The following is a 20,289-nucleotide window of genomic DNA, read 5'->3' on the forward strand; positions in this document are numbered from 1 at the left end:
TGATCTTTTTAGGAAGGTTTCTAGCTTATCCCCATTACCGATAATGCTTGCTGATGGTTTTAGATAGAACCTACTTACCATTTTAAGGAAAGTTCCATTCATTCCTATACTCACTAGTGCTTTTTTAATAGAAATTGGTGTTATATTTTGTTAAAAGCTTTTTCTGCATCTATTGAGATAGTAATATGATCTCTGTTGGTTTTGTTATTGATAATTGGGGATTTTAATTTGTTCTAGTAGCATGCCCAATTCATTTGTCTGCCCTTTCTCTGTTTAAGGTAATTACTAATTGCTGTTTCGGCTGCTGCCTACAAATTTTGGGATTTTGTCTCATTGTTGTCATTCCTTTTAATGTAATTATTTATTATTTCTATGATTTGTCCTTTGACCTATTCATTCTTTAGGATAAGATTATTTTCCAATTGATTTTTAATTGATCTTTCTTTGGCCCTTTATTTAATTTAATTTTTATTGCGTTATGATCTGAAAAGGATGCATTTAATATTTCTACCTTTTCACATTTTATTATGAGGTTTTTTTATGCCCTAATACATGATAAATTTTTGTGTAGATACCATGTGCCACTGACAAAAAGAGACATTCCTTTCCATTCCCTTTCAATTTTTTTTAGGGGTCTATCATATCTAACTTTTCTGAAATCCTATTCACCTACTTCTTTCTTGTTTTTTTTTTTGTTAGTTATCTAGTTCTGAGAGAGGAAAGTTGAGGTCCCCACTAGTATAGTTTTACTGTCTATTTCCTCCTATGACTCATTTAACTTCTCTAAAAATTTGGTTGATATGCCAATTGGTACATATATGTTTGGCACTGATATTACTTCATTGTCTATGGTATCTTTTAGCAAGATGTAGTTTCCTTCCTTATCTCTTTTAATTAGATCTATTTTTGCTTTTACTTTGACTGAGATCAGAATTGCTACCCGTACTTTTTTTTTACTTCAGCTGAAACATATTCTGCTCCAGCCTTTTACTTTTACTTTGTGTGACTCTTTGCTTCAAATGTTTCTTGTAAATAACACATTATAGGATGCTATCCTCTTCTATTTTATGAGTGAGTTCATCCCATTCATATTCACAATTATGATTACTAATTGTGTATTTCATTCAATCCTAATTTCTCCTGTTTCCTTCTTCTTCTTCTTCTTCTTCTTCTTCTTCTTCTTCTTCTTCTTCTTCTTCTTCTTCTTCTTCTTCTTCTTCTTCTTCTCCTCTCTCTCTCTCTCTCTCTCTCTCTCTCTCTCTCTCTCTCTCTCTCTCTCTCTCTCTCTCTCTCCCCTTTCACCCTGTCCCTCCTCACAAGTGTTTTTCTTCTGACCACCACCTCCCCCACACTTCCCTCTTTTCTATCAGTCTCCCCTCTTCTCTTATCCTCCCTCCCTCCCACTTCCCTATATGGGAAGATGGATTTCTATACTCAACTAAGTGTGTATGTTATTTCCTCTTTGAACAATTCCAAGCATCAGCCACCACCACCCCATCCCACCTCATCTTTCTCGCCACTGTAATATGTCTATCACACCTCTTCATGTGAAATAATTTGCTCCATTCTACCTATCTTTTCCCTCTTCTCCCAGTGCAATATTTTTTCTCACCTCTCAATTTTGTTTTTTTTTAATTATCTCATCATAGTCAACTTATACTCCCACTCGCTCTATATTTATTTATATTCTTCTCACTGCCTTAATAGTCATAAAGTTTTTAAGAGTTACAAGTATCATCTTTCCATGTAGTAATGTAAATAGTTTAATCTTATTGAATCCCTTATGTTTTCTCTTTCCTGTTACCCTTTTATGCTTCTCTTGAGTCTTGCATTTGAAATCAGATTTTCTGTTCAGCTCTGGTCTTTTCATTGGGAATACTTGAATGTCTTCTATTCCATTGAATGTGTAATTTTTCTTTTGATGCATTATATGCAGTTTCATTGGGTAAGTGATTCTTGGCTGTAATCCTAGCTCCTTTGCCTCCAGAAACATTATAGTCCAACCCAACCCCTTCTATCTTTTGATGTAGAAACTGCTAAATACTGCGCAATCCTGACTGTGGCTCCACAATATTTGAATTGTTTCTTTCTGGCTGCTTGCAGTATTTTCTCCTTGACCTGGAGCTATATATAATTTAGCTATAATATTCCATGGGTTTTTTATTTTGGGATCTCCTTCAGAAGATGATTGGCGGATTCTTTTAATTTCCCTTTTACTCTCTGCTACTAGGTTATCAGGGCAGTTTTCCTTGACAATTTCTTGAAATGTGATGTCCAGGCTCTTTTTTTGATCATGGCTTTCCAGTAGTGCAACAATTTTTAAATTTAAATTTAAATTTTCTAGGTCAGTTGTTTTTTCCAATGTGATGTTTTCCTCTATTTTGCCTTTTTTTGTGGCTATGTACACTCCTCAACCTTGACTTTTTGTCCTTCCGGGACTTTGACCTGTTTTTTTTTTTTCTTAGAAGGGACAACTATTTCCTTCTTCACATCAGGTGCCAATTTGGGAGAAAAAGCCAGGCTTTTATTTTTAAAATGTAGAGTTCCACAACATGAAGTATCTTGTCATAAGACTATGCAAATTATTTTCTTATCCTGGAATTTCATTGTAACGAATATTATTCCAGAAGTGTGACTTTGCCTAGAAATCTATCTGTTAGAGAAAGATGTGGGAAGGAAAGATATTGGCCATAATGGGATTGACCTATCATTCCCATTGGAGCTCTGAAGAAACAATGAAAACAGATGAATGCTTAGGTCTGTGCATTGTACTGTGACTATGGATGAATGCTCAAAATAATAATAAGAGATTATGTCTGTAAAATATAATTTGTGTGCCATTATGAATTTGGACCTCACACAACACTTTATAAGTATTATTATTCCAACTTTGTAGATGAGGAAATTAAGGCTTTACAAAAAGTGGTAGAGCTGAGGCCTGAAGCCATGTCTTTCTACCTCAAGTCCAACCATCTTGCCACCTCATCACACTCAGACACAACAGTGTGCATTTATTCAGAAGCTCAGATGTGTTCATTTGAATTTTTTGCTTACTCCTTTCATCTGCTTTGTGATTAGCACTACACGGTTTCTAAATCTGGATTTGGGACATAAAATGGGTGGCAAAGTGGATTGAGTGCCAGGCCTGGATTCAAGAAGACCTGATTTCAAGTCTGGTCTCAGTCATTTACTAGTTGTTTAATCCTGGGTAAGTCACTTAACCTCAGCTACCTCAGTTTCTTCATATGCAAATTGGGGGTAATAATACTATGTACCTTAATAGGATTTTTGTGATGATCAAATGAGATACTATTTATGAAAAGAGTCAGGCACATAGTAGCTACTATATGAATTTTAAGTTATTATTGCTCAAGGGAACCTTAAAACATAGAAGGCAAGCTAGCAGAGCTAGAATGTTTTAGAACAGAACTGAGAAGGACCCCAGAACAGAGAATGTCAGAGGTAGAAAATACATTAGAACATAGAATGATGGAACTGGGAGGGAATGTAGAACACAAAATGCAGAATGTCAAAGCTAGGAGAGATCCAATGTCCTCATTTTAGTCCCAGACATGTAAAGAACCTTGCCCAAGGTCACAAAGCTAGTTAGTGGCATGGGTTTTGTTTCCTAATCTCTAATAAGAATAGTTCACATCTCTAGTTTGCTTTGTGCCTTACAAACGGCAAAATTTTCATCATCAAACTCATGTCATTAAGTTAGCATCAGTCTTGCCATCCTCATTTTTATAAAAGCATTAAACTAATGCTCAGAGGGGTTATTTGTTGAGGGTTACGCTGCTAGAACTATCAGATCCAGGGTTCAAAACTAGATTCCTCCTAACTCCAAATTCATTGCTTTTCCCCCTATGTCACATGATCTCCCCTTATACTTTCCTACTAACATCCTAGAGAAATTTTCTTTCTCATTAAGAAGGCTAAAATAGCTCACTATTTCTCCTATTGCAGAGAAATTTAGTATCTGTGTCCCTTGAGTAGTGTGTATCCTAGGAAGGTAGAATACTGCAGCTGGAAGGGGTTTCAGAAACTAGTTTGTTAACAGATAGGTAAACTGAGGCCAGTCATCTCTTTAGCCCTCAAAGCTACACAGAGTTAATCAGCTGCCTAGTTAAAACTAGATCTCTGATCTCATTGCTCCTAGACCTAAGCTTATTCCACTTCCCAATGCTGTTATAAAAACTGTATTTGTCATTGTCATTGTTTGGTCATTCAGTCATGTCTGATTCTTCATAACCCCATGGATCTTAGCATGCCAGGCCCTTTTATCCTTCACTACCTCCTGAAGTCTGTCCAAGATTGTGTTCATTGCTTGCATGACACTATCTATCCATCCCATTCCGTGTCATCCCTTTTTCTTTTGTCTTCAATCTTTCCCAATATCAGGATCTTTTCCAATGAGTCTTGCCTTTTCATTATGTGACCAAAGTATTAAAGCTTCAGCTTCAGTATTTGGCTTTCCAGTGAATAGTCTGAGCTAATTTCTTGAAGTATTGACTGATTTAATCTCCTTGCTATCTCTGAGGTCTCCAACACCACAATTCAAAAGCATCGATTCTAAGATGCTCAGCTCTCCTTGTAGTCCAACTCTCATTGCCATAAGACCTTGATAAGGACTCTTTAACCCCTAAAACTCAGGCATATTTCCTCATAATCAGTCTGGTATTTCCTCAGAATGGTGGAGTAGGTAGAAGAATAAAGTGAAGAACTTGGAATCAGGAAGTCCTTGGTTCAAATCCCACTCTAAGCTTACTAGCCATGTGACCCTGGACAGATCATTTAACCTCCCTGGGCTTTAGTTTCCTCATCTGTAAAATATGGTGATTGGACTCAGTAACTTTTAATCTATAATCCCATGGTCTAATGAACAAGGCAAGCCTGAGTTTTTCTACTGTTTAAATATGTTCAGGATTTGACAGGAAAATAATTTTTATAATTTTCCATTTAATGTCTGCATTTTAATGTCTGTAAGGAGCTTATCACATGATATCTTATGTGAACATTATAATAGTCTTCTGAGGTAGGCAGGTGAGCATTATTATTATTATCTCTATTTTACATATTGGGAAACTCAGGCTCTTGGAGGGTAATTGAATCACCCATGCTTCCAGCACTAGAAAATAGCAGAAGTGGGTGGGATTTGAACCCAGCACCATGCTGATGCTGAATTGAGCACTCTAGCCTCATACTATGTCCCTTTCCAGTGAAGTTGATGGGATAAGTTTCACCAATAGCAGAGGAAACATGATATGGTGATCAGGCATCTGGATTTGAGTTCGACAGCCACACTTTATATACTGTGTGAACTTGGGGAAGTTTCAGGCTCCCTGGGTCTTAATTTCTGTGTTTATACAGTGAAAGGGTTCCATCAGACAAGATCAGAGTTCCTTTTTTTCATCTCTATCCATATGCTCTGCACAGGATTGGAGTGATCTATGGGTAAAGACAATGTTCTGGGCCGGGGGACGGGGACCCGCAGCCTCGAGGCCACATGTGGCCAGTTCCCCACCACTGTCCTGGACTCATTACTAAACAAAACTATCAGAGAGAGTGAGTTGCCTTTGTCACTGGCCCAAGAAGACCACTACACTCAGTTATGCAGCAACAGACCCAGAGTCATGAAGATCTAAATCCAAACCTGGCCTCACACACTTACTAGTTGTGTGACTTTGGGAAAATCACCCAACCTCTGTTTTCTTCGGTTTCTTATCTGTAAAATGAGGATAATAATAACATCCCAGGGTTATTGTGAAGACCAAACCAGATGATGATTGTACCCTGCGTAGTACCGTACTGGACACATACTTAATGCTATATAAATATTAGATATTGTTCTTCAACATCAATAGAGGGAGATATAGGAGGATTTAGCCTCCCACATTCTAATTTGTTGCTCAGGCAGGTGTAGCACTCTTTCCACAGTAGATGTAATCTTAAAAATTATATAAAGATCAAACTGGTTAGAACAATGATTATCGACGTAGTTGAAATATTTACAGCACTTTAAGGTTTGCAAGATGCTTTACATGCATTATCTTATTGGATCCTCTTATAGTCCTATAAAATAGGTGCTATTTTAATCCTTAGGTGCTATTATTATCCTCATTTTACAGAGAAGGAAACTGAGACCCAGCTAGCTTGTAGCTTGCTCAGCATCAATTAGGAAGTGTTTGAGGCAGAATTCAAGCCCAGGACTTCTTGACTCTCAACCTGCTCCTACATCCATCATGCCACGTTGTTTAAAATCCACTGGAGAATCTTGGTATTTAAAGGAAACTGGTGAGGTCCTAAATCAAAGAATCCTTCTACACAGAGAAAATCTATACTGTGAAGAATTATTTCATAAGAGCTTTCTGTGAATAATCATTTTGTAGTATGAGAATATTCTCTCCATTTTAGCAGATTTTCATGCACCAAATTCTTTCAAAGTGGCCCCACTTACAATTTGCAAAGAAGACTTTTCATCTTGACTTTATTAAATAAAGTGACTGGTTTCAGGTGTATCTTTACCTCTTTAGGAGCTTAGTCTTCAAGATCATTACGTAACCCATCCCTCCTAAAGAGGAATTACTCAGCATTCGGACAGAGAGACTCTAGAGGAATCCCTAATGGGCTGTGACCATACCTGAGTTGAGCCCCGAGGAATGGGATGATGGTACAAGTTGAATTGATCAGTGGAAAATTAACGTTCTTTCTTTGTTCCTTTGTTCTTCCATTCCAGGATGCGTTCTTGGCCATGCACCTGGACCAGGCTGTGGTGCAGAAATACCTAAAGCCCCTGCTGATTGGAGAACTGGCCCCTGAGGAACCCAGTCAGGAAAAAAACAAGAATGTAAGTGGGATCTCCACTCCAATAGGCAGTGACTGCTCGGAAATTCTCCAGGAGCCATTTGCGTTTTAAGGTGTTCTTTGGGTCCCTCTGAATGAAACTGCTGCTGAACATTAATGAAAAACCCAGAGCTATCTATCAACAGGCAGGTTTTAGTCCAGTTGTATTCCATGTTGAGGGAAATGAATATGAGATTTGAAAGTCCTTGAAGATAACCGCTACATTTATTCATCTACGCCTCCTGAGTACTCTGGATTCACTCTCCAAGAGGGAAGTCAGCTGCATCTTACCCTCAGGGATCCAGTCATATCCCTGAGGGGTCAGAATATCACTTTCCTAATGGTTTTGATTCAGCCCCTATTCTGATATGTTTTAACCCATTGCTAGCCACCAGTGATAAACACCTCAGTTCAATTTAACCAATCAATTAGCTTCAACAAATGCTGCATTTACTTTCCAGAGAGGGAGGGGGGGAAGGAGGAAAGAAGCAAGGGAGGGAGGTTATGTTTGTACACTCTAATGTACTTTCACATACATCATCGCCCAACCCTGCAACTCACATAGATCATAGCAATTGCCGTTGGACTGGAGCAAAAAGTGTTGTATCGTCATGTGTCTATGACTGCCTAGCTGGAGCATATCGAGAATACCATTCTCTAAGGAAAAGGGGGACCACACACACTAAATAGTAATCCTTCCAAAGTGAGTTTGTTCAACAACTGATCATAAGAGAAAGCATTTCACAGTGAATAGAAAGAGGTCCTCCCTCCATAGCCTACTGGCTTTGAGACCTGAAATAAGTCATCTAAAGTCCCAATGCCCCTGAGAAACTCTCTATAGGGCAGCTAAGTGATTCGGTGAATACAGGACCAGCCCAGGAATCAGGAGGACCTGAGTTCAAATCCAGCCTCAGATACTTAGTAGCTGTGTGACCCTGGGCAAGTCACTTGACCTGAATCACCTCAAAAAAAAAACTCTCTAAGGTGATGAATTGCAGGGCAGATGCTAATATTAATAGGATAAGTTGAGGGAGTTCCCTAAGAGCAAATAGATTAAATCACAGATAAAATTTTCTTTAAAGATAATTATCATGAAAATAACATTTATGTAGTTCCTTTGTCCAAGTCTATGATTACATTGGTATAGCAAATCTTTACCAGTACATATGGACCATGGCTCTTTTGGTATGAGTGTAGGAGATTGGGGCCTTGAAAGGTTAAGCAAATTTCCAAAGGTCATATAGTCAGTTTTATGTCTTAAGGACTCAAACCCTGTTTGTCCTGATCTGAGGCTAACTTTTAACCACTACACCTTATTGCCTGTATACCTAGCTCTTTGCAGAGTACGTTTACTTGCACCCTCTCATCTCCTCACAAAAGTACTGAGAGGTAAATTGTGCAAATATTATTGTCCTCTTCTTATAGATAGGAAAATTACATAGCAGAAAGGCTGAGAAATTTGTCCAAGTCAAGGTCGCAGCTGAGAACAGGATCCAAATTACCCAACTCCTCCCTCCATCAGCTGAAACACTAACAAACCTTAGAAGGAGAATCTGTTCTAGTTCTGCGTGGGGTGTGGTTTGTCTTTCATTCTTTTTTGGGGGGGGGCATGAGGCAATCAGGGTTAAGAGACTTGCCCAGGGTCACACAGTTAGTGAGTATCATGTGTCTGAGGCCAGATTTGAACTCCTGACGCCAAGGCAGGTGCTCTAGCCACTGTGCCATCTAGTTGCCCCTGTCCTTCATTCCTGAAGAGGACCATGACATCAGGGAGATGATGACTTGACTTGCAATTGACTTTGATTTGAGTGAGGGAGGGCTGTCTGAAGTCACCAGCCTCACTTTCTCCCCCGGAGCCATCTGGGTCCAGTGACCAGATAGTTGTCCAGATTAGGAAGACTGGAAACATCCCAGGATGCAGTGGGAGACCTGGGCCCCTTTAAGCTAAGTTCTTTCCAGGTTCTCACTTGGAGTGGGGCAACACCCACTCAGTGAATAGGCGTCTTTAAGAAGTGAGTCAAGGGATGGCCCCTTTAATAATAAAAAAAAAAAAGTTAAACTGGGAGGGGAAGACCCTCAGGTCTAGGTCAAAATTCGAATGGTGACCCAGCTGTCCAGTTCCACTTGGACAGCTCAGCTCATCCTCTCCTCTCCTCCCCTCCCCTCCCCTCCTCTCCTCTCCCCTCCCCTCTTTTCCTTTGCTCTCCCATTACCTGAGGGTGTTCTGCCCAAAGGAGGGTAAATTTTGATGGCCAAAAGCTATCTAGCTAACTTGGGGTTTATTGGCTAGATTTCTTTCTCAAAGACCAATCCTTAAATCCAATTTACTCTGGATCTCATGAATTGGACAACAATAGGTCCCTACTTAAGCACCACTTAATGGTTATTTTTTGGGCCCTCCTGGCTCAGAGTGAATGTAAACAGTCCTATTTCTAGAGATGTCTTAAAATCAATCAATCAATCAAAACTATGTGTTTATGAAGAAGCTACACCATGGCAGGCCTTGCGCTAAGCTCTAAGAATGCAAAAGGAAAAAAAAAACATCCCATATTCCTCAAGGATCAGCCTAAATGGCTTCTTTTTAAAAACTAAGCAAATATTTTTGATTAATCTCCTCTACTCCCTATCCCCCCAAATTGAACAAGTTAAAAGGAAAGAATAACAAATCCCTTAATACATCCTTAATATGGCAAAACACATTCCTACATTGGCCATGTCCAAGTTATATGCTTTTGTTAATGTGAATTTTTCCCATCACCCCCCTGTCAGGAAATGGATGGTATGTTCTATCTCCATTCTTTTGGACTCATGGTTTATCATTACAATGGTAAGAGTTCAAAAGTCTTTTCAAGTTTTTCTCCATAATGTTTTTATCATTACATAAATTGAATTCCTAGTTCTGCTCACTTTACTTTGCATCAGTTCATAAAATTCTTCTGAGCTGCTTCTGAAATTGTCCCTTCCATCATTTCTTATGACGCTATACTATCCCACTACATTCATGTACCACAATTTTTTGCTATCATGAAAAGAGTTGCTATAAATATTTTTGTACCTAGAGATCCTTTTCCTCTTTGATTTCTTTATGATATAAGTCTTGTAGTGGTGTAGCTATTCAAAGAGGATGCACAGTTTGGTAACTTTATAGACATAGTTCAAAATTGCTTTCCAGAATGGCTGAACCAATTTATAGTTCCCACAACAGTGTGCTAGTATACCTGTTTTCCCACAGCCTCTCCAACATGTCTCATTTTCCTCTTTTATAATCTTTGACAGTCCAATAGGCATGAGGTAGAACCTCAGAGTTGTTCTAAGTTGTGTTTCCTTTATTATTAGTGAGATAGAGCATTTCTGCAAAAGTTGTTGATAGCTTGAATTTTTCAGTTCCCGCCATCACCACCACCACCACCAAATATGCCATAGAAAATTAAAAGGTAGAAGATATTTTACTAGATGTATAACAATGAGCAAATCAGTCCATCTCCCGATTTGCTCATCTGTAAAATGAGATAATTAATACTTAAATTCACTCCAGCCCCAGACTTCATATATTAAAAATGCCCTCTGTCTCTGTGTCCTCTCCCTCTGATTGGCTAGTCCCTCCAAGAAAATCTATATTAAGAAGTATGACTAAGACACCCATGTCTTCAGACTTTTTCTAAAATGGGTTTGCATACAGTACCTTCCTCTCTCTCTCTCTCTCTCTCTCTCTCTCTGTCTCTCACACACACACACACACACACACACACACACACACACACACACACACACACACCCCCCTTTCCATCTCCCTTTCACATGTTGCTTTCCCTTCTTAAAATAAGATGCTCGGAGGAACAGACTTTCTGCCTGTATTTCTATACTTGGTACTTAATTCAATGACTGGCACATAGAAAGAGTGTGACAAATGGTTGTTGACCTGACTGAACTTGACAGAAGCTAGTTTTGCCTTGGACTCCTCTGTGACAGCACTCTTTGTAACATTATTTCTACAGAGAACTGAGGAAGAGAAGGAACTAGTAGGAGAATGATGCCAGTGTGTATATGGATCCACTAGTCCTGAAGCAAAGACTGGCATCCAGCTGGGATTAGTTCTGATCCTTTAGAAGTTAGTTGGGAACAGAGACTGAGGCTAGTGAAATGTGAATTACCTAGTGTGGGAAGAGGGCAAGAAAAATATGAGGTCTAGCCCATGTCATCAAAGGAGAAGGAGTGAGAAAGTGAGCAATACGGGAATATAAAAAGAAAAAAGAGACTGAAAGTACCAAAGACCTCAGGGAGGGATGATGATGATAATGATGATATGATTTGTATATTGCTTTAAGATTTGCAAAGTGTTTTAGAATATTATCTTTTTATCCTCCCAAAAAATATTTATTTTGCAAACACTAAAGACAAGAAAAATATAAGAAAGGAACTAGGTGGTGCAGTGGATAGAGTTCTGGGCTCAGAGTCAGGAAGACTCATCTTCCTGGGTTCAAATCTAGCCTCAGACATTTACTAGCTGTGTAAGACCCTGGGCAAGTCACATTAATCCCGTTTGCCTCAGTTTCCTCATCTGTAAAATGAGCCAGAGGAGGAAATGGCAAACCACTCCAGTATCTTCACCAAGAAAACCCCAAATGGGGTCACAAAGAGTCTGACAAAAGACGACTTAAAAAGAGACAAACTGAAAACATACAGAGATACCTAAAACGACTGAACAACACAACCTGTTTGGGGCAGCTAGGTGGCACAGTGGATAGAGCTCTGGTCTCGGAGTCAGGAGGACCTGAGTTCAAATGCGGCCTCAGACACTTGATACTTACTAACTGTGTGATCTTGGGCAAATCACTTAACCCCCATTGCCTCACCAAAAAGAATAAACGAAAGCAAGAAAGGTGAATGAATACAGTAGCCAAGGAAGGTGCAAGGTAACAAAACGCATTACTACAGGAAAACAAACGAACAAAACCCTCCAAAATCAGAAGATTCTTGGGTATCAGCAACAAAATAACGAGAAAATATCACCAGAGAGAAATAGGAGCTTTCTTCCTAAAAGTACACAAGGAAACAAATGGGAGCGCAAACCTTAACTACAAATAATGGTGGAGGAAAAAACCTTGGAGTTAGTTTGTTTTGTTTTGTTTTTGAACCAAACTGCAGCTTGGAGGTACGTAAAAGTGGAAAGAGAAGGAAGAAGACAGAAGGGAATACATGACGTATGCTAATCAAGTCAATGGTGATAATGAAGCAAAAAACTACTGTAGCCTCTCAGAAAGAAGAGCTCCAAGACAAAGGGCGAGGAGGCAAAAGAAGTGATTGAAACATGAAGAAGTAAAGGGGGGGAAATGTTGTTTCAGTGGTGGAAGAGAGTCCCAAAACACTCTCACAGGGGAAGGGAGATATTACATAATGAAATACAGTGATCTTACAAAGGCTGTCATCTGCATGGATCCTCTCGTCTTATGATGGCACGAGGATAACCAAGTTCCTGAAGAAACTGGAACACAGAAGACTGGGAGGGCGCGGGTCCAGGTAGGAGTTGTCATGGCAACGCGGGGCGAGGGGGAGGATGATCACGGGAAGAGCAAAGGTCAAGAAGAAACTGTACTGTGAGAGATACAGGAAACTTCCCACCATGGGGCAACACTTCCATCCTCATCGTCATCTGCAGGAGTTAGTATTTCCAAGAGGAAAGGACAACAGGGGAAAATAGAGGGTCAAAGGACAAGATCCACAAGAAATAACAAAGAAACTGTTTAGAAGAGAAAACTCAAAATACAAACTTAAATTGTACAAGGAATATAGATAGCAAAGAAGAATTCAGTAAGTTTAAGGTACATGAATTAAAAAATTAAAGCCTTGAAGAACACAAAGTAAATGGAAATAATGATGGGAATGAGAAAGAAATACTTCTTAGAAAAAGGCATGAAGAATGGAATTACAAAACTGATGAAGAATCTGAGGGAGCATAGGAAGAGTGACTTAACTTCACTACCTAAATGAAAGAGAAGGAGAATTAGGAAACTAGAAAAAAGGAAGAAAAAATTAATAAATAAAGGAAACCCAAGAACTAGTGAAAGAGGTGACAAATAGGAATGAAGCTTGAGAATAAGGGAAAGAGAGCTAAAGAGAATAACATTCACTCAAAGTAGTTTAAGCTGAAACCACTGAAGAAACAAATACTGTCTTTACAGAGGAAGAGGGGGAAACAATCCTGATTTTGCGGGAGGGGGGAAATAATATTAGAGTCAAATGGAGGAAAATGTACATCTAAATCATAACTTTTAACATGAATGGATTAAACAAGCCAATAAAAATAAAAAGTGACAGATTGGATAAGAAAACTAAACCCAATTCTGTTGCTTATAAGAAACATACCTAAAAAAAACCAAACACATGCACAGAATAAAACTTCACCATGCTTTAAGTGAATTCTAAAAAAAAAAAAAAAAACAAGAGTTGCAATCATTCCTGACAGACAAAAACAAAAATAGTAACAGCCTGAAAAGACAACAAGGAAATGATATTATGGACAGCTAGGTGGCACAGTGGATAAAATGCTAGGCCTTGAGTCAGGAGGACTCCTCTTCCTGAATTCAAATCTGGCCTCAGACACTTACTAGCTGTGTGACCCTGGACAAGTCATTTAACCCTGTTTACCTCAGTTCCTCATCTATAAAATGAGCTGGAGAAGGAAATGGCAAACCACTCCACTGACAGCCATTGCAACTTTAAAATTCTGTAATTCCATATCTCCCAGAACAAGTGGTTCTATGCTTTTTTACCCCATGGATAGACAGTACTTGGCACTTGGTACGTGCTTAACGAGTGTTATTTGACCACCTGACTATAGAAGCTCAGGAAAGATTTTCTGAATCGAAGAGAATTAGATGAAGGATATCAATGAAGTAAGAGCCATACTGAATCCCGCTGACCTGTTTTCCCTTTTCAGACCCAGCTGGTGGAAGATTTCAGGGCCCTGAGGAAGACAATTGAGGACCAGAAATTGCTGGAGCCCAGTCTCCTCTTTTTCTTCACGCACCTCATCCAGATTCTATTTTTGGAAGTTTTGGTTTGCCTCATACTAAGAAGCTTTGGCAATGGTTGGCTCATTACAGTGTTTATTTCTTTTCTGCTCACAGTTTCCCAGGTAAGAAGTTCCCTGAAAAATCTGATCCTTGGGCAGAAGGTATAGAACCCCTTTGCCTTGCCTAGCCCAGACTTTCTGCTTTCATTAGCCACCAGATATATGCAATGCCCCCAACTAGATCCACTGAACCTTCCATAACCTCAGACTTTCTCCCCTGAAGTCTTGTCTCTCAATCATGCGGAGGCAGGCTTCCTCTATCCTTTGCCCTTATCACATTCTAGCTTTTGTCATATACTTTTATATATACCCCATGCCCTCTTTATGCCCTCTTTAGTATATCAAGTAAGCTATTTGAAGACAAGTCTGTTGCCTCATTTTTCTTTCCCAAGCACTAAGCGCACAGCCTTGGGGGGGAAAAAAGTGGGTAGACAATAGATGTTTATTAAACTGAGTTGAATTGAACAGAATCTCTTTTAGAACTATCTTGAAATTCAGAATTGTCTCCAAGATCATTAGGGCAGCTAGGTGATGCATTGGCCTGGAGTCAGGACGACTCATCTTCCTGAGTTCAAATCTAGCCTCAGACACTTACTAGCTGTGTGACTCTGGGCAAGTCACTTAACCCTGTTTGCCTCAGTTTCTTCATCTGTAAACGAGCTGGAGAAGGAAATGGCAAACCACCTCAGTGTCTTTGCCAAGAAAACCCCAAATGGGGTCACAAAGAGTCAGACACAACTGAAAATGACTAAACAATGATGATCCCAAGATCATTAGGCCATGCTAATGAATTCAGCATGGTGTAAAGGAATACTGGGTTGGAGTCAGAGAACTGAGGCTCTAATCCTGGCTCTATTCACTCTGTGACCTTGTGCATGGTGTGTTCTCTCCCTGTGACTTAGTTCCTTCATGCGAGAAATTAGAGAGTTGAACTTCATGGCCTCCAAGGCCTCTTTTAGTTCTAAATGATCTGATAATATAATGATAATATAACTGCTCCACCAATGCACATGACGGTTCCTTAGTCATTTAGAAAATAACGTCTGAGAGTTTCAATAGCCCCCGCATTCGTCATCCTGTGGCCAGCCTTACGATGGGTTCCTCCAAACTTAGTAATTCTGGTCCTTTGACAACAGATAGCGAGCCAGAAATGGTGTGCCACTGAGCCCAGATGCCAGGCTTTGCCAGCTGCGCTTTCAGCCTCACCACAATTCTAGCTTATTCTTGTACCTTAGGCTCAAGCTTCATTTCTACAGCACGACACAGGACATCTCTCCATATTTAAGAAATCCAAGTGGAATCATCTCATGCATTACTTCGTGATGGGGCATCTGAAGGTACTGACAATTCAGGGGAGGTCCATATGCATTCCTTTAACCCTTCTGAACTGGGAAGGAAGAACAGGTTCTCAGAACACTTGACATGATGATTGAGAAACCCCAGCCCTAAAGTCATGCATGTCTAAGAGATAATTACTCCATTCCTATTCACTCCTACTTAATACGAAGTTCTAAACAGGCTTGGTTATTTTTCTGAGTCATCATAGAAAGAATGGAAAAATCAAAGTATTACATTTAAATTAAATTAAATTTAACTACCTAGTACTAACTGCTTATATTTATAGAGAGCTTTGCACAATATAGCCCTATGAGGTGAATAGTATAAATATTACCTCCATTTAAGAGATGAGAAAACTGTGACCCAGATAGATAAAGTGATATACTGCACCTTTATAAGGAACTTTATTGATTCCCATTGCCAGCTGCCTTGAAACATCCAAATCGGCCCCCAGCATCAACAGGCCGAATAGTCTCTCCCAAGGAATACATTGTGATGTAAAAGGAGCTCTCTGGGATATCCTCACCACTGTTCTGTGAAAGGGCAGTTTAAGTGAATGAGCCTTGAATTTAGAGTCTGAAGACCTAGGTTTGACTAATGGCTTGTTTTCTGTGTGACCATGAGCAAGCACCCTTGAAGTCAGTTTCCCCATCTGTCAAATGACATCATAGTACATGGTTCTTCCTATTTCGGGAGGTCAGTGTGGGAAAATGGCTCTATACTCCTTACAAGTCTACAAAAATGTAAATTACTTTCCTTAAGTATCGTTATTCCCACTTGACAAATTAGGAAGCAGCATCAGTGAATTTAAGCATCCGGTAACTCTGAGGAGCCCAATAGTTTTGGACTTGTCAGACCTGAGTTCCGACTTACTGTGTGATCAATCATTCACAAACCATTAACCTCTGTAAGCCTCAGTTTCCTCATCTATAAAATGGGGGTGCTAATACTAGTTCTTTCTACCTGAGGAAAGTTCTTTGTAAAATGAACTAATGGTAGAGTGGAAATAGCAAAGAACTTGGTTCAAATCCTGCCTTTCACTTACTATGTATTCAAGTACTGCCTGCAATACCAGCTGTATGACCCCTGGGCAAGTCATTTAATTGTTCTCAACCTGAGTTTCCTCATCTATAAAATGGGGATAATAATAGTGCTACCTCTCAGGGTTATTTTGAAGATTAAATGAGATAATAATTGTAAAGCACATCACAAACCTTAAAATGCTACCTAAATGCTAGCTATTATGATTAGTCATCATCATTATCACCTCTCTAGGACTCAGATTCCCCACACATAAAATGAAGCAGTTAAACATCATGACCTCTGAGGTCCCTGCTAGCTCCAAAATAAAACATCTAAATCTAAGCTGAGACTTACCCTCCATGACATGGACATGGAATCCATGTCTTCTGACTGAGATCATAACATCTTGCCCATTTTACAGATGAAGAAGTGAGAGGCTGTAACTTGTGCAGGTTCACTCAACTACTACGTAGCAGATCCAGGTCTTTTGTCTTAGAGACACTGCAAGGACCCTCATTAACCATCACCCAGACTCTGTATTTGCCAGGGACTTTATTCTCATTATCTCATGCTATACTCATAACAGCCCTGGGATGCAGACAGAGAAAGAGCCATAATTCCCATTTTACAGATGGAGAAGTTAAGTACCCATTAGTGAAATAATCTGCCAGAATTGTGGATATCAAGTCAGATCTCTCCCTTGTTCCTCTTTAAGGACATCCCAAGTGACATACGTTTGCCAGGGAGTAAACAGGTCTTGGTATCAACTTGTTTGAAAATTATCTGACAGCTCCCTATGGCTATTTCCCACCCTGCTTTCATAATAAGCAGTTGGAGATAGTCTTCTGTTCCAAAGATATTTGACGGATCATCTAGAGAAGCTGCTGGAGAGAAATAAGGCCTTAAAGCTAGAGCTGGGAACTTATCTCCTTGCTCACCCACACCTTACCGTGGCTTTGGAGCTTTGTAAAATCTTAGCAATATATCAGGAGACACAGAATGGCTGACTGATTGTTCACCAAAGGTGGGCACTGGCCACAAGATGGAGCCATGGAAATGCTGAATCCCAGAGTCTGAGTTGAAAGGGACCTTTCCACCCCCAACCCCAACCCCATTCTACAGGTGAGGAGAATGAGGCCCAGAGAAATAAAGTGACTTGCCTACCATCACATAAGTAGCCAATAACTGACACAAGATTGGAAGCCAGGTCCTCTGCCTCCAAAGTTAGTAGTCTGTCCACCACACAGTGCTAGGAGATGGCATTAAAGAGTTCAAAAGCTCTTCGTCCTCTGGACCAGGAGTCAAGATTCCCAGGTCTGCCAGCTAGGGAGCTGTGCATCTTTGGGCAAGTTACTTGAATTCTCTGAGCTTCATTTTCATCAACTCAATATCAAATGAGAGGTTTGAAACATATGTTCTCAGATCCCTTCCAGCTACAACACTGTTGTCTAAGGTCAATCACAGCCTGAAGAATTTACAAATCAATAATCCACCATGTACCTAATTCAGCTTTAACTAGAGCAGTTATTAGGAAAGTCAGCAGCATCTTCTAAGGAGGAAGTAACATGAGGGCAAAGAAAAACATTGTAAGACCAGGGAAATGGACATGATGCAAGCTTGCCCAGACTGTATACTTTCTTACCCTGGAGGAGTTTCCAAATAGCGTGCTATGATGAATGACTGAGCTATTGGTTTTCCAAAAGCCAAGAACTGGACCAAGAAAGCTTTGAGGTCTCTTCAGATCCATGTAAAGAAGGAAGATGCATAGTGAAAAGATCATTGGAATGAAAAATGTAGTTGAAAGATCGAGGCAGGAATCTGAGAGCTGCCACTAATTAGCTGCCTGACCCTGGGCAAACTGATTCCCCTGTCTGGGCCTCGGTTTCCTTCTTATTCAAATTAGGAGAGTTGGGTTAGACCAGGAATTCTTAATCTTTTCATTACACAAACTTATTCAGTAGTCTGATGAATTTTATGGACTCTCTCTTAGAAAGAGATATGTAAAGGTTTAAAAGTATATAGGATTACAAAGGAAACCAATTGCATTAAAGTATAATCATTAAAATATATATTTTCTAAAGCTCATGGATTCCATGTTAAGAATCCCTAGGCTAGGTGAGCTCTGTGGGCCCCTTTCTGCTCAAGCATTTTGAGAGGCCACCATTTTCTGACACATTCCTGCTGGACCATAATACCAGGGTACTGCTCTGTCATTGCCACTATCTTCTATGAGCCTCAGTTTCCCCATGTATCCATAAAGACATACTAATAACTGCCCTATCTAGCTCCCAGTACTGTAGAAGTTAGATCAGCCACATCTGAGAAAGTTGTTCTGCACTTGTGAGAGAGTGTTAGATTAGCCTGCAGTCACACGTCCAGATAACTATCATTTGTTATACAACAATGTATATGTAACAATGCCCCGCCCAATTTATTATTTGGGCATTTCAACAGCTTAGGGTTTGAGAGGCACATGTCCTTTTGACCAAGCAGAGATGAATGGAGGTTTCTAATGGCAGATCATATTTATTGGATGAGATGGGAAAGGAAGGGTAAGGAAGGAAAAATAAAGGGAGGGAAGGGAAGCAAAGGGAAGGGGAAGGAAGGGGCAGAATGGGATGAGATTAGACTGTGTTACATCTTGAGTTCAACCAAAATTTTCCTGTTGCTCCATCTTCTTTCCTTCTAAGGGCATGTCAGCAAAGTGGTGGAACTATCGTCACTTCCAGCATCATGCAAAGCCCAATATCTATCCCAAAGACCCAGATATTGACATGGGACCACTTTTTGTGCTTGGAGAGTCACAACCAGTCAAGGTATGTTTAGAGTGAGTAGTACACTGACATATAGAAATTCAAAGACATACTTGAAAGAACTGCAAATATCCTAAAAGAAAACCCAGGACTACCAGGCTTCAAGAGAATTTGAAGAAAACAATCCCCTCCTTATACCACATGCATGGTAATAAAATCATGTCATTTCACATTTGGGGCAGCTGGGTGGCACAATGGATAGAATGCTGGGCCTGGAATCAGGAAGACCTAAGTTCAAATCCAGCCTCAGACACGTAATAGCTGTGTGACCCTGGGCAACTCACTTAACCCTGTTTGCCTCAGTTTCCTCATCCATAAAAAATGAGCTAGAGAAAGAAATGGCAAACCACTTTAGTATCTCTGCCAAGAAAACCCCAAACGAGATCACAAAGAGCCAGACACAACTCAAACAAGTGAACAATTCACATTTTATTTGAGTACTCAAGAAATTTCGGTGGTGCTTGTATGAAATGCAAGTTTATTTGAATTTTAAAGCCTTTCATAATCTGACTTTAAACAAATTTTCAGACTGGCTTCACTTTGTTCCACTTCCCATATTCCATGTTCTAGCAGAACTAGACTACTTATTCTTACGTATACATTCTATTCTGCCATACCTACCTTCACACCTTTTCATAGGCTGTCTCTTTTTTTCCGAAATGCTATCCCACCTCACCTTCACCTGTTGGAATCCCTATCTCCCTTCAAGACTCAGTTCAAGTGAATTCTCTCTCAGTTGTCAGGGTTTTCTTAGACCACTGCCAAATTAACTTGTATTTGCTTTATCCATCTGCATGCTGTTTCCCTCTCGTAGAATGTGGCATTTTTGTAGAATGCAAGGATTGGTTCACTTCTCCCTTTGTAGCCCTCGATTAGGGCCTTACACACTGCAGGCATTTATGCATCTGTTCACTCAAAAAAGTTCCTTAAGAACTTACTATATACTAAGCCCTGGACTTGACACTTGGGGACGGACATACAAAGTTTAGATAAGACCTCACAGAATAAGAGTACCATAGAAGATAGGGACATTGCAAAGTAGAAAGAGAGTTATATTTGGTATCAAGGATCCAATTTTTAATCTGGGCTCCAATGCTTACCATTTGATCTTGGATAAAGCACTTCATTTGTCTGGGCCTGTACTTCCTCATTTAAGAGGAAAGGGCTCCAGCATCCTAAGTTCTATGGCCTCTCCAGCTT

The 20,289-nt window shown here is 39.8% G+C and overlaps 1 protein-coding gene across 2 annotated transcripts in view; it reads left to right on the forward strand.

Annotated features, from left to right (window-relative positions):
* The window catches only part of LOC110199647 (fatty acid desaturase 2-like protein FADS2B), a 49,830-nt gene that overhangs the window by 9,005 nt on the left and 20,536 nt on the right, over positions 1–20,289 (forward strand). For both annotated transcript variants that reach the window (XR_002322012.2, XM_020974528.2), the window contains exons 2-5: positions 6,737–6,847; positions 13,781–13,978; positions 15,151–15,252; positions 18,967–19,092. Coding sequence is in view for 1 of the 2 variants with exons in the window: in XM_020974528.2 (XP_020830187.1) it covers positions 6,737–6,847; positions 13,781–13,978; positions 15,151–15,252; positions 18,967–19,092 (537 nt within the window). In the remaining variant the exon portion in view is untranslated. The remainder of the gene's footprint in view (positions 1–6,736; positions 6,848–13,780; positions 13,979–15,150; positions 15,253–18,966; positions 19,093–20,289) is intronic.

This window comes from Phascolarctos cinereus, unplaced genomic scaffold, assembly GCF_003287225.1.
Source record: "Phascolarctos cinereus isolate Bilbo 61053 unplaced genomic scaffold, phaCin_HiC Scaffold_9;HRSCAF=440, whole genome shotgun sequence".
Classification (NCBI taxonomy): domain Eukaryota; kingdom Metazoa; phylum Chordata; class Mammalia; order Diprotodontia; family Phascolarctidae; genus Phascolarctos; species Phascolarctos cinereus.